The 15,166-nt window shown below is 43.2% G+C and overlaps 1 protein-coding gene across 5 annotated transcripts in view; it reads left to right on the top strand.

Annotated features, from left to right (window-relative positions):
- TEX14 (testis expressed 14, intercellular bridge forming factor) overlaps nucleotides 1-15,166 on the top strand; it is a 125,984-nt gene that overhangs the window by 68,276 nt on the left and 42,542 nt on the right. For all 5 annotated transcript variants that reach the window (XM_045069968.1, XM_045069970.1, XM_045069969.1 and 2 more), the window contains 5 exons: nucleotides 2,627-2,805; nucleotides 6,998-7,149; nucleotides 8,464-8,654; nucleotides 9,401-9,551; nucleotides 10,765-11,675. In XM_045069968.1, the coding sequence (XP_044925903.1) occupies nucleotides 2,627-2,805; nucleotides 6,998-7,149; nucleotides 8,464-8,654; nucleotides 9,401-9,551; nucleotides 10,765-11,675 (1,584 nt within the window). The remainder of the gene's footprint in view (nucleotides 1-2,626; nucleotides 2,806-6,997; nucleotides 7,150-8,463; nucleotides 8,655-9,400; nucleotides 9,552-10,764; nucleotides 11,676-15,166) is intronic.

The following is a 15,166-nucleotide window of genomic DNA, read 5'->3' as shown; positions in this document are numbered from 1 at the left end:
GTGGCCTGTGGCTGGCTGGCTGGCTTTCTTTCTTTCAGATATTATTTATTTATTTGACAGAAAGAGAGTACATGTGCACAAGCAGAGGGAGCAGCACGCAGAGGGAGAAGAAGCAGGCTTACCACATTGACCTGAGCAGAAGGCAGCAGCTTAATCAACTGAGCCACCAAAGATGCGCCAACCCCTGGTTTAATTCCCTGTATTTTCACTTGTGCCTTTCCTGACCTTTACTGTAGAAAGGGGTTTGTTTATATACACATCTGAGTCACTCCCTTTCACTTTTCAAATTTTCTTGTGGGAACATCATTCAGGGCCTACAGACTCCCTAGGAAGTGTGCTTTGGCCTGAGGTGGGCTTCAGAGAGGTCCTGAAGCATTTGCTTTTCTTTCTCCATCACTTTGTTCTACAGATGGTGGGCAGGAGTGAGAAGAGACCCTCCAGGAAAGGCCTTACCCCAAAATGGCTAGCCATTCCTCCTGCCTGAGCACTTCCTATTAGTGTTATCTCTCCTTCCCTCCCGTCCCTTTTTGTCTCTTGTCATTTGATGAAGGCATTACCTGAAAATGCCATTTCTCTGGGGAGCAGTATAGAGAGTCCAGAAATAAACCCATGCTTATCTGGTCAGTTAATGTACATCAAAGGAGGCAGCAACATACAATGGGGAAAAGGCAGTCTCTTTATCAAATGTTGTTGGGAAAATTGGACAGCCGTATACAGAGGAATGGAACTGGACCACTTTGTTATGCCATACACAAAAATAAACTCAAAATGGATTACAGACCTAAATGTGAGCCTTGAAACCGTCAAACTCCTAAAAGAAATGATGGGTAGTAATCTCTTGGGTATGGGCCTTAGCAACATATTTAAGGATATTTCTCCTCAGGCAAGGAAAGCCAAAGCAAAAATAAACTATTGGAACTACACCAAAATAAAAAGGTTTTGTACAGCCACGGAAACCATCAGCAAAACAAAAAGGCATCTGACTAAATGGAAGAATATATTTGCAAAGGAAATATCTGATAAGGAGTTAATATCCAAAATACATAAAGAACTTAACACAACTGACTAGAAAAAGAGCTAAATAATCCCATTAAAATGGACAGAGGACCTCAATAGACATTTTTCCGAAGAAGACATACAGCTGGCAGACGTGAGAGGATGTTCAACATCTCTTATCATTAGGGAAATTCACATTAAAACCACAGTGAGATACCACCTCACACCAGACAGAATGGCTAGAATCGGAAAGACAATAAGTAAGTGTTGGCGAGGATATGGAGAAAAAGGAACCCTTCTGCACTGTTGGTGGGCATGTAAATGGTGGAACCACTGGAAAATAGAATTGAAGTTTCTGAGGAAATTAAAAATAGGAGTGCTATATGATCTAGCAATTCCATTACTAGGTACTTATGCAAAGAAAACGAAAATGCCAGGGTATCTGGGTGACAGTTATTTAGGCAACTTCCTTTGCCTCAGGTCATGATCACAGGGTGCTGCGATTGAGTTCCATGTAAGGCTCCCTGCTCAGCGGGGAGTCTGCTTCTCCCTCTGCCTGCCCCTTCCCCTGCTTGGGCTCTCTCTCTCTCAAATAAATAAATAAAATCTTTAACAAAAAAAGAAAATGAAAATACCAGTTCAGAGGTGTTTCGGTGGCTCAGTGGGTTAGGCCTCTGCCTTTGGCCCAGGTCATGGACTCAGGGTCCTGGGATCGAGCCCCACAACAGGCTCTCTGCTCAGCAGGAAGCCTGCTTCCCCCTCTCTGCCTGCTGCTCTGCCTACTTGTGATCTCTGTCAAATAAATAAAATCTTAAAAAAAAAAAAAAACAGACTCATAAATACAGAAACCAAACTCATGGTTGCCAGAAGGGCAGAAGGTAGGGAATGGGCAAAATAGGTGAAGGGGATTAAGAGGTACAAGCTTAACAGTTATAAAATAAGTCAAAAAGTATAGTGTAGGGAATATAGTCAATAATATTATAATAATGTGTGGTGACGGGCGGTGACTATAGTTATTGCGGTGAGCATTATGTAACGTACGGAATTGTTGAATTACTGTGTTGTACACCTGAAAATAATACAACATTGTATGCCAATTATACTTCAATAATAAGTTTTTTTTTTCCCCCCAAAAGAATGCCATTTCTCTGGGGAGAGACCAACATGACTTTAATCAACCAGATATGTTGGTGTGAGTGAATTTCTTTCCTCTTAGTATCAGTCATCTCACTGGGGTAGGGGCTGGACTGGTCCTTTAAACTTCCGGTTCTCCCAGCAGCACAGGCTTGAACGGGGTGAGGTGCAGGACAGGTTCATTTGTGGTGGTGTGGTGGTGGTGAGCCCACCCTGGATACACATACTAGGCTTTGAGAACTTTCTTCTCATTTTTTGTGGTGTGAAGCAGCTCAGTTCAGGGAAAGGGCCCAGCTTTGGAGCCAGAGGGGCCCTGGGTCAGTGGGACTTTAGGTCAGTCATTTAACCTCCCTGAGCTTCACGTTCCCCATGTGTAAAATGGGGACTCTAGGTAGCTGTGAGGAACAATTGAAAAGGCTTTGGAAACCTCAAAGAATTCTGCAGCATCCGGGGCCCAGGCCCTGTTGTTCCTGGCTGTTTTTTCCCTTGATTCCAGCGCTCCCAGTTCCCCGTGCTGCACATGGAGGTGATCGTGCACCTGCTGCTCCAGATTTCTGACGCCCTGAGATATTTGCATTCCCGGGGGTTTATCCACCGCTCCCTCAGCTCCTACGCCATCCACATCGTTTCCACAGGAGAAGCAAGGCTCACCAACCTGGAGTATATGATGGAAAGGTGGGTGCTGTAGAGAAAGAATCTGATCTGGGTCGGCCTCTTCCTCATTGGTGAGAAAGAGGTTTCCCAAATGCCTTGCCCTGTCTGCCAAGGTTAGGACTTTGGGGAAGTTACTTCTGTTCAAGACATTCTCATTTTAATAAACATTTAACAAGCAAGGGCCCCTATTAGCCAATGGTGTAAATGCTCTATCTACTTCAAAATTTTCAACCGAGGTATGTTTCTTACTCCCATTGCTGTGTAATATGTATGTTGGAGAGGGACACTGACTGTATTCCAAGTTCCCCTATCCATAATTCTGCTCTCCCTAAGTTTCAGCCCCCCACTGTGTTCTGTGGTTGCTGGTCGGTGAGGAGGGAGCACGCAGGGCCACGTGGTATTTAGGGGCCAGCCTGAAGTAGCTATATCGTTGCTTCCTCCTTTGTAGTCCCTTCCTCACTGCAGGGAGGCTGGGAAATGTGTCATAGCCGTGCATCCTGGAAGGAGAGAGAAGATGATAGGTGCTGGAGAGCCTTACAGTTGGTCATGCCTCCTACTCCTGGGCCAGGTACTTGGCTGGGTGGGCTCTAAGGGCATTCCTGGCCCTTGAGGCCATCAGGGCAGTGAGGGGGCAGAGAGAAAAACAACCCCTTCATTCAAGGGTTGGTGGATGGACTTCATTTCCCATTTGGCAGGTGTCAAAGTCCTCTTAAGAGTTGGGGGTACCTGCTGTCTCCATCTGTAGGCTCTAGAAGGCAGAGGATCTCTCCTGTGCTTCTTTGCTGCCTTCCACAGCTCTGAGCCCTCAGCCCATTGTTGGTTCTGCTCTGCTGTGAAGCTTCTTGCTCAACCCTGCCTACCTCAGCTTGCCTTTGCCCCCACCTACCCCCGCAGACACTGAGGCTTTGTTTTAGTCTCTTGGTCGCTGGTTGTTGCTTTAGTGTATTTTTTCCTCTTGCATAGTCTTGCATAGTCTTTAGTGTATTTTTTCTCATGAAGTGAAAAGCTCTGTGAGGGCAGGGATTTCTGTTTATCCACTGCTGGATCTCAAATGCCTAAAACAAACCTTTACACATTAAGCACTCAGCATATGTTTTTTGATTGAATAAAACAGAAAGGCTTACTTCCCAGACTGCACATGCCCCTAGTCCTTCTGCCTGCAGAGGAGAGTCAGGGGACTTTGTTATATTTGGACCCTGTGGGCCTTGGCAAAGAATTTGAATTTTTTATCCCAAGAATACTGGGGTGATACAAAGGGCTGTTTTTTTGTTTTGTTTTGTTTTGTTTGTTTGTTTTGAGCACTGTGGTGTCATGGATGATTGACAGGCTAAGAAGGTCCCTCTGGCTCCTGGATGTGAAGAAGGGGCTGATAGGGGACAAGAGAGAGGCAGGGAAGCAGTTAGGGTGTGACTGCAACAGTTCTCCAGGTGAGTACTGTCTCCATTCAAGCTGCTCAGCCTCAGATCTGGGCCATTCTCAGTTCCAGTTTAAAACTTCCAGTGTCTCTCCATTGCCTACAAGATTAAGACCTGGCACTTTGCAGGGTGTGGAAGCCTTCCAAGATGGGGCTCCGCCCACAGTGCCAGCCTTGTCACTTCCCTGGCATCTGAAGCCACTTTCAGTCTAGGCCATCTCTGGGTACTGCTGCCTCCATCTGGAATAGTTGGTACTCACCTAGTTACCCTTTAAACTCACCTCAGGCACAATCTCCCACCACACCTATGAAGCCCTGATCCCCACAGCACTTTGGATAATTCCATTCTTCTGCAGCCAAGTACGTCTGCCCCACCAGAGGGGGACCTCTGAGAGGGCAGGGACTGTGCTTGTTCCTTGTCAGCTAGGGGCCTGCCACATTATAAGTGCTCAGTGAAACATCAATTAAGTGAACAGAAGAGTCTGGATGATGGGAAAACTTTAAATGGTTCAGAATGGGATTGACCACTTTAGCTATCTATGCAGGAGCTATAGAAGCTAAGGGATTTGGACATTTTTGCCTTTGAAAACAGCAGGGGTTTTTAAGGAAGGCTGCAGCAGTCCAAGATATTTGCTGGTGATGGAGCAACATCTGTTGTTGACATGGAGGCATGACCGTTTCTTCTGCCTGAGCTCTCCTATAGAAATGTGAAGCCTAGAGTGAAATCGATCTTTGGAGGTGGCTCAGCCTCACCTTGTCTTTCACAGATGAGGAAACTGAGGCTGAGAAAGGGAAAGAGATGATCTCAAGTAAGGTGGTAAAGATGTTTCCTGTCTATTGGGGCAGAATGGATTGGAGGTTAAGGGTAGGAAGCTCAGCTAGGAGGCCATATTTCCCGGTCTGCTGGTGATTAAGGAAACAGAATAGAAGCAAAAAATGAGATGTACTGAGGAGCTAGGATCCACAGATTGGTCAAGTAAGGGGCTGGGAGGTAAATGAGTAAGAAGGTGTAAGTTTTCTTTTGGATTTGTTGACCTCAGAATGGAACTTCAGGCTGAAACGTCAGTCGTGAAGCAGTTTCAGCCACAACAGCATACCCGTCTTTGACAACTGATAATATGAGCTGAGATCCAAGAATCCAAAATAACTTTCCAATTTCACATTTATTTTTGGTAACATTCTATTTGGGCTGGTTGGTTTGTTGAATGTCATTGTCAAGGGTAACACTCCATCTCGTGGTATAAAAATGATACAGCAGTTTTTCTTACTCTTCAGATTCTTCTTAAAGGAATCTTTAGAACTAGCATTGACCTTGCAAGTGGTATCACATAGCTATAGCCAAATATAATTTTAATGATGTCAGAGCTGAAGCCTAGAAAAATAACTGCCCTAGAATGACATCCAGAAAAGAAGCTCCCCTACTCCCCAACTAGATTTAACCAAGAAAGAAGGGGGATTATAAGAGAAGAAGTTGAGTAGAAATAAAACAGAAAAAATATAAATGCTGGTTTGTGAGTGACTTGTCTCTCACAGACTCTTAGACAAGTCTGAGAGACCTGAGAAAGTAGGTGAGTATTTTCCTTGAAGAATCACCCCACAAGGTAAAGAGCCAAGCATTTTACATCCTCACAATATATCTCTGATAGTAAAACACTCCATTGCTTTACCTATGATATAAATATGATATTGGCATGTCTCTAGGCTGTTCATACTATACCGGTCCACACCTCTCTATTCAGTAATACAACCAAAAAGTCAATACCAACTTTTCTAACTTGATGGCTTCCTGAACTCACTACCATCTACCAAAAGGTCAAAGAAATATTATTTCTGGAAGAAATATTATTTAGGGAACTTTGATTAAAGTCTGAGATGTCCAGCCTATCCTCAAATCTACCTTTTGCCAGACCAGCAAAGAACTTCTGGCCACTTGCTTTTTAAAAATTTAATTACTGGGGACCAGGATGGCTCAATCAGTTAAAGGTCTGACTCTTGATTTTGGCTCAGATCATGATGTCAGGATTATGAGATGGAGCCCTACATCAGACTCCACACTTAGCAGGAAGTCTGCTCAAGATCTGCCTCCCCCCACCCCCCAAAGCATACACTCTCTCTCTAAAATAAATAAATCTTTAAAAAATTGATCGACTAGCATTCACAGTTTTTACCAAATGCCTACCATAACATTCATATTAATAACTTACTTGTATAGTGCTTTATGGCTCAAACTCTTGCTGCACACAAGATCTCATCAGATGCTCATGAAAGTTTAGATATACATGATATAAAAGACAGATAAGGTGTCTCTTCTCATGGAGTTGACTCTAGTAGAGGGGAGAAGAAAATAAATGAACAAACCTTCAGAAAATAAGTATTCTGGAGCCAATAAAAAGGACTATGGGTGGTCAGGGAGATCTCTGAGGTAATTTTTGAGCTAATACCTTTGTTAAACAAGAAGCAGCCAGTCACCCTGGGATCTCTGGGTAGCCCATGCCATGCAGAAGCAGCCAGTTTACAGTGCGAACACCTGAAGTGATGACATCTTGGAGAAACTCAAAGCGGTCCCCCATGACTTGAATGAATGAACAAGAGAGAATGGTCAGATGCAGTGGAGGGTGGGCAGGGCCCACTCTGGTAGATTTGAACAGCAGGCGGTGAGCGTTAGCTCAGGGACTAGCTGGGTTTCTAGAAGCTCAAGGAGATTGCCTGTCTTCAGAGGCAGATGTTTCACAAATGTACTATATGATGGTCATGATGAACCTTTAAGGCATGAACCTGACCTTATTTTTCCTTCTGTAGCCAAGATGGACGTATACACAAGGACCTGACTGGAGTGCCCCTCCCAACCCAGCTGTACAACTGGGCTGCCCCAGAGGTGATTTTACAGAAGGCAGCCACAGTGAAATCGGATGTTTACAGCTTTTCTGTGATCATACAGGAGATTTTAACAGGTAGATCCAAGAGCATATTGACTGTGACCAGAGTCTCTACTCTTAGATTAGATTTTTTCCCTCAAGAGTTACTTAGTTTATGAAAATGCAGGACATAGAAAATCTCTTTAAGGAAACTTCTTTGTGCTTATGGAAGATATGAGATGATCTCCCAGAAATCTTTCTCTTTTAACCTGTTCTTTGAAACTTAACAAGGTCCTCCTATCATCCTGTCATCGGCAATACATTTAATCTGAGAAAAGTTTTTAAACTGAGTATTGCTGTCAATGCTTAGGGGTCTCTGTGAGATGCCCCTTAAGAACCTGTAAATGAGGGGCACCTGGATGGCTCAGTCGGTTCAGCTTAGGTCATGATCGTGAGTCTTGGGATCAAGTCCCACATTGGCAGACTCCCTGCTCAAGGAGGGGGGGCTGCTTCTCCCTCTCCCTCTTCCCCTTCCATTGCCTGTGCTCTGTCTCTCGCTCCCAGTCTCTGTTTCTCAAATAAATAAAACCTTAAAAAAAAAAAAACTTGTAAACAAGGAGGAAAGACTGGCCTTGGAGAAGTAAAGTATGAAATCAAACATACCTAGGGTTCAGTGTATATATAAGCAGTGTCACTTGAAAGACACGAAAGCGTTTCCAAATCTGCAAGACCCTAATGTGAAGGAAGTGATCACATATCAGAAGACACGGAATTTTTCAGGAGAGGGGAGCACACGTACACACACACAGTAAAACCACATTCACTGAGGGGGGTGAGAGTCCCTTCCTATTTAGCAGTGTTTACAGTCTGAGAGGCAAAACCATACCTTCCATGAGAGAAATGCATTGGCTTTTGGATCCTGAAGCCATGAAATATTCCTTGTGGTGCCCAGGTCTGCCAGCAGGGAGCCCATGCACGCATGATTCTAGCACTGTCTCTGCAGCAGGGATTGCCCTCATAAATGGGTAAAGTAGCTTCTTGTTTATATGAATGGACTTCCAGGTAGCTTTTTCTATAAAGAGAAATTACTATTTAACAGGGTTGAGCGACTTTACCTGATTTCTTTTTTTTTTTAAACATTTTTTAAAGCATTCTTTTTAAAAAAATTTTATTTATTTATTTTACAGAGAGAGAGAGAGTGAGAGCAAGAGCAAGCACAAGCAGAGGGAGCAGCAGGCAGAGGGAGAGGGAGAAGGAGACTCCCCATTGATCAGAGAGCCCAATGTGGGGCTTGGTCCCAGGACCCCAGGATCATTACCTGAGCCAAAGGCAGATGCTCAACCGACTGAGCCACCTAGGTGCCCCTTAAATTATTAATGCTACTCTTTCCTATGATTTCTTCCTTAACAGATAACATACCCTGGAATGATTTAGATGGCTCAGTTATCAAAGAAGCCATAGTCTTGGGAAATTATTTAGAAGCTGATGTCAGGCTTCCAAAACCTTACTACGATATTGTTAAGTCAGGCATCCAGGTCAAGCAGAAAAACCGAACTATGAACCTTCAAGATATCCGGTACCTTCTGAAGAATGACTTAAAGGTAAGCTCTGAAGCCATTAGTTTATTTCAGCTTGCTCATCACAGTCGTTTAGGGAGCTTAGAGACCAGGAAGAGGCTAGAGATCAAGTTGTAGGAAGATCGGGAAATCCTCATTTCATCACACTCTTTCTGGGCTCCCAAGAAAAGGACCTTCTAGCTGCTTCACTTGGTGAGGACAGCCGGGAATTGATAAAGGAAGCTGGGGAAATTCAGCACATAGAGGGGCATAGGCACAGCATGTGATTCAGTGACTGAGAGCTATTGTTATTATTTAATTTAATTTAATTTTTTAAGAATTTTATTTATTTGAGAGAGAAAGAGAGAAAGAGAACACTAGCAAGGAGAGGCAGAGGGAGACAAGCAGACAACCCAACATAGGGCTTGGTCCTGGAACTCCAGGATCATGATCTGAGCCGAATGAAGGCAGATGCTTAACTGACTGAGCTATCCAGACTCCCCCTATTATTATTATTTTTAAAATATTGGTAATAATAATGAGTTAACTAATTTGAGTTATAGTCAGTCTGCCCAACAGGAAGAAGAGGGAATTTATTTGATACCTAGATCTGTTTCAAAAACATCAAAAAACTGGCTGGCTCAGATGGAAGAACATGAGATTCTTAATCTCAGAGTTGTAAATTTGAGACCCATGTTGTGTATAGAGATCACTTAAATAAAGAAACCTTAAAAAAAGTGACATTCAGATGATTATAAATTATATCCTTAATGATATTTTGCTTGTTAAAGGATTTTCTTGGAACCCAGAGAACTCCGCCAACTGAGAGCCCCACGGTACAGAGATATGAACTCCATCCTGATGTCAATGTCTATCTAGGACTGACCTCAGATCAGCTGAAAGAGACCCCTAACTTGGAAATAAAAGAGCTGAAAGAAACGGGTATGGCCTTAACCCACAGGTTAAGCATTATTTGACATGAATGTCTTACGACAGTTGTAAGCTACAACTAATCAACTCCACAAACTGTACACATCACTTACACTTGGAAATGGTGGATGCTTTAGGGAAAAATCAAGATCCTTGAAATTACTAAGTTAAAATTTTTTGGCTTCATATATACCTTGGTTCAATCCAGAACTAAGCAGTAACAACTAGTTTATTTCTAGCATGATTGTTCTTAGGACTTGATTTAATTGCTTTACAAATGAAAATGGTGATATTTAAATTCAAAGCTATTATCTGTTCATTATAGAAAACTTGAAATCATACAAGGAAGAAAATGACTTACTATTTTAATTCTGCCACTTAGAAATAACTTGTTAATGTTTTGGTATTTCCCTCCAACCTTTAGTACCTTTAGAAATCTTAGAATTCAGAGCTAAAAAGGACCTTGTAATCATTCAGCATAATATCCTCATATTCCAGATGAGAAAGCTAAGGGCCAGAGAACGTGTGGCTTGCTTAGGACTCCAGAGCTTATTATAGAGCTGGGATCCAGGCCAAGTGACTATCCTCTCTATCTCTTTGGATAGGGCTGGAAGCCTCTAGAATGGTGTCGTTCCCCCACCCCCTCCTAGCCAAGTGCTCATTACTTTCGCTTCTCCATCCTGTTCTCTGCAAGTTATACACCATCAGCCACGGGTGATGGGATGTCCATTCTGGGGTTATTTTTTGAATTATGATTCTTCCCATGATGAATTGCATTCTCAGACACTGTTTTGGTTACTTCTATCAAATACTCACCAAGAGCATGACTTTAACTGACATGAGTATTCAAACTCCTATGTATGTTTAAAAAAAAAAAAAAAAGCTATGAATTTAGTCATTAAGATTTAGGGGTCTGTAATTTCCATGTCCTGACAGTTATGTGTGTTTTGAACGCACTATAACTTAAGCTTACAACATTTTCCCCAGGGTTTGATCTGTCCCCAGTTTTCTACCTCAACTCATGTCAAAATGGAAATTTTCGTCTGTTAGAAATACCCTTGCACGCTCTGTGAGTGTATCTGGTAGTCTTCCACACCTGTGAAGGGACTGGGAAAATAAAAAGCTGCTTTCTCTATTCTCACACCACTTGAGCAACATTCCAGGGCTGCTTAGCTGCTGCATGTGATCACTTTAATCAGTTGCACGTTGCCATTCTTTCCAACAGGTAGTCGGCTTCATTCACCCAGGGGTCCCCCTTCTTCCCCCGAGAAAGCAACACCAGATCCTCAGGTCCTAGATCCAAGTATGATGACCAAGGAGATTCAGAATCAAGACACTGCTTCTCCTGCTGGCCCGGTGGCAGAAGAGGCTAGGAGCCCCAGCCCAGGTCAGGCAAGCCTCTGTAGCTTTGAAATCAATGAAATCTACTCAGGCTGTCTGGACAGGGGAGATGGCAAAGAGGAGCCCCCAGAAGCGGGTTTATCCTTTGAGGGGGCTGGACCAAGCCAGGCAGATGAACTAAAGTCCATGGAAGAAGAGCTCGAAATTATGGAGAGAGAGGCATGCTGTTTTTGTGAAGAGGACGAGAGCTCTTCAGGAGCTAGCACAGAGCTCTCCTTTGAGGATTGGGATTGGCAAAATGGTTCTCTTAGTTCACCCAGCCTGCCTGAGCCAACCAGAGGAGCCAAGGACCATGTGAGCAATAGGTGTGTGACCGAGGAGTACATCAGTAAGTGTGTGCTGAATCTGAAGATTTCACAGACATTAATGCACCAGAATGCCGATTTGCTCAGGAATATCCAACAGAAAATCGATAAACTTGAGATGATACAGAAGGAGCAGGAGGAGTGCAGGTCTTTGTGGGCTTCTTCAAGAGAGTTCGCGAACATCTATGACTCCCGTTCAGCCTTGGGCCCCCCAGCTTCCAGCTATATACCGCCTGTCATACAGCTGCCAGGAGGCCAGCAGCTGGACACCAGTGGCAATTGCCTAACCCTGACAAGGTCTTCCATAGTGAGAGACTTCCAAGGGGGACATTTTGGCAAAAGGTCCAGGAAAAGAAGTGGCTGTGACCGGAAAGCTGTCACCCAAGTCTCTGAAGAAAGCACTGGAGATCAGTCAGAGAAGAGCCATCAGGTACAGCTAAGAAGTGGGAGGCAGGGCTGTGTGAGCAGGATCTAGAACATGGTTCAACATTGCCCCTAAGCCCTGTACAAGGACTAACATAAATAAAACCAGCTCATAGTGGGGTCCTTGGCTTCAGGAAATAAGGCCTCTAGGATGGGACTCCAAGGTAGATACTCTTCGTCTGTCATTCCAAACCCAACATACAGCCCGTGTTCTTTATAAATCCTGTGCATCAGGTTGGACCATACGAAACTGCTGTTTTATAGGTCAGAATATTCAAGTATTAACAATTTAGCATGATTCACTTACTAAATATGGTCCATTGGGCAAGTATTAATTTCCATCCTCAATTGCTTATTCATTTACTCACTCATTCAATAAACATTTCTAGAGCCAGAGGCTCTATAGTTAAACCCTGGGATACGGTGATGATTGAGTCACAGGCTTTACTTATGAGTAGCTCCAGTGTGGTACAGAGGGCCCTGGTCATCAAAGAAGACACCTCAAAGGAGGCGAGAAGACACAATGGGAACTGGTCTAGGAGGTGTAGCTTGAAGCTTAGTGAGGTTTCAGAGTGGCTCCTGCATCAGCTCCTTAAGGGCAGGGCCTGGGTCTTACACATTCTGTGCCTTAGCAAGGGTACCTGGCACAGAGAAGGTACTTGATAAATGGTCATTGAGGGAATGAATAAATGAACAAGTTCACATATAGAGAGCTGGCTGTCTCTTGAATCCGAATTTTAGAGATGGATCAGCCCCATCATTTTCCATCATTTACCCCATACTCATCATTACTGAGTATGAAGCTCAAGCTCAGTGACTTGAACTTCCTGAAGTCCAGGTGTTACTGAGATGATGTTAGGATAGGAGAGGTGAGCCTCCTTGGAAGAAGGATTTTATTACTGAAGTTACTTAGAGTTGCTGGCCTATGGTGGTAAAAAGCTTGTCAGCTTTTAGTGGTTTTAGTTTTAAAATTCTCCACCTCAAGTGCATCCCTTTATGGCCTGCACGGGCTGGACAACAGGGTGGACAACTCCCACCGCCCGCACTCCTTACTGTGCCTCCCTGCCAAGGGCCGCAGCTGATTACAGGCACGTTTCTTCACTCCTAGTCTGGTGTTCTTTCACGGTCCCCTGCTGAGTTTCAGTGAGACTGCAGTCCTCACTTAAAACGTTTGGGAAGCACTGGCATTTGTTTCTGTATAAAGAGAAGGCAAAAAGAATGTACTTAGACTCTAATTCTTTTTCTTTTGAAAATTCAGATTTCCTAGAAAACTATTAGAAATAACTTTTCTTATATATTATGTTTTGGTTATCTATTTCTGTGGAGTAACAGCAACAACAAAACCCCAAACTTAGTGGCTTAAAATAACAGTGATTTATTACTTTTCACAATTCTATGGGTCAGGAATATGTTAGGGCTAACCAGTATGATAATTTTCACTCCATGTGGCATAGGCTGGGATCACTCCCTTGACTGTATTCAGCTGGAGACTGGGCTGGGCCAGAAGGTCCAAGGCCTCATTTATATGCCTGGTGCCTTGGATTAGTCCTTTAGTTTCTCAGTTCCTAAATTTTTAATTGCACCAAAGGAAACATTACAAACGTCCCATTATTCTAAATACCTATTTTGAATATATTTCTTAGTATATTCTAAGCTCTCCTTGGTGACCATGACATTTTTCGGAACTGTGTTATTTGATGCTCCATAATAAAGTTGTTGCCTTCAGGCCCTGCTAAGGAATCTTTGCCCCCACGCAAAGGCCTCAGTAGCTCATACTTTAGGGAGCTTATGACCATTTTGTTTTATAGCATTTTAAAATTATTTATTATTTTTCTTAACATATTATGTATCCTTTGCTCCAGGGGTACAGGTCTGTGAATCATCAGGCTGACACATTTCACAGCACTCACCATATCACATACCCTCCCCAATGTCCATAACCCAACCACCCTCTCCATACCCCTCCCTGCCCAGCAACCCTCAGTTTGTTTTGTGAGATTAAGAGTCTCTTATGGTTTGTCTTCCTCCTGATCCCATCTTGTTTCATTTTTTTCCTTCCCTAACCCCCAAAACCCCCACCCTACCCCTCAAATTCCTCATATCGGGGAGATCATATGATAATTTATCTTTCTCTGATTGACTTATTTCGCTCAGCATAATACCCTCTAGTTCTATCCATGTTGTTGCAAATGGCAAGTTTTCATTTCTTTTGATGGCTGCATAGTATTCCATTGTATGTATGTGTGTACATCTTCTTTATCCATTCACCTGTGGATGGACTTCTAGGTTCTTTCCATAGTTTGGCTATTGTGGGCATTGCTGCTATGAACATTCGGGTGCACGTGCCCTTTCAGATCACTACATTTGTATCTTTAGCATAAATAGCCAGTAATGTGATTGCTGGGTCAGAGGGTAGCTCTATTTTCAACTTTTTGAGGAACCTCCATGCTGTTTTCCAGAGTGGCTGCACCAGCCTGCATTCCCACCAACAGTGTAGGAGGGTTCCCCTTCCTCCGCATCTTTACCAACATCTGTCATTTCCTGACTTGTTAATTTTAGCTGTTCTGACTGGTGTGAGGTGGTACCTAATTGTGGTTTTGATCTGTATTTCTCTGATGCCGAGTGACATGGAGCACTTTTTCATGTGTCTGTTGGCTGTCTGGATGTCTTCTTTGCAGAAGTGTCTGTTCATGTCTTCTGCCCATTTCTTGATTGGATTATTTGTTCTTTGGGTGTTGAGTTTGATAAGGTCTTTATAGATTTTGGATACTAGGCCTTTATCTGATGTCATTTGCAAACATCTCCTTCCATTCTGTCAGTTGTCTTTTGTTTTTGTTGACTGTTTCCTTTGCTGTGTAAAAGCTCTTGATCTTGATGAAGTCCCAATAGTTCATTTTTGCTCTTGCTTCCCTTGCCTTTAGCGATATTTCTAGGAGCTTATGACCATTTTTATGCACCCTCTTACCTTTGCACATCTTACTACCATCCCAGTGCAACACATTTGTTGCCTTAACTTGCTGCAGGCTAGAAAATATAATGAAGTTTGTTAAAATTAGAATAAGCAGATCCAGGATTTTCTCTTTGGAATAAAATACCCAGGCTTTAATTTAATTTACTTCTATTTCCAAAGTATTGTAGCTTTTATTTTATTGTGTCTTATTTTCATAGCATCCCCACTGATGGATTCAGGGAGATACTATTTTCCCTGTTTTATGGATGAGGAAGCTGAAGCAGAAGACTCTCTCAGGTTATTTCTGAGTAAGGATTAGACTAGAAGCCAGGGTCCAAGGCTCCTGCCACAAAGCTTGCTACCTTAATAATAATACAGGGGAAAATTATTGGACTTTTTAAAAAAGATTTTATTTATTTCACAGAGCATAAGCAGGGAGAGTAGGAGAGGGAGAGGCAGGCTCCCCACTGAGCAGGGAGCCTGACACGGGGTTTGATCCCAGGACTAGAGGGTCATGACCTGAGCCAAAGGCAGACGCTTAAACACTG

This window comes from Mustela putorius, unplaced genomic scaffold (assembly GCF_011764305.1).
Source record: "Mustela putorius furo isolate JIRA1106 unplaced genomic scaffold, ASM1176430v1.1 tig00003962_pilon_pilon_pilon, whole genome shotgun sequence".
In the NCBI taxonomy this organism is placed as follows: domain Eukaryota; kingdom Metazoa; phylum Chordata; class Mammalia; order Carnivora; family Mustelidae; genus Mustela; species Mustela putorius.
The sequence above is the reverse complement of the archived record's forward strand: the minus strand, read 5'-3'. Positions and strand labels throughout refer to the sequence as shown.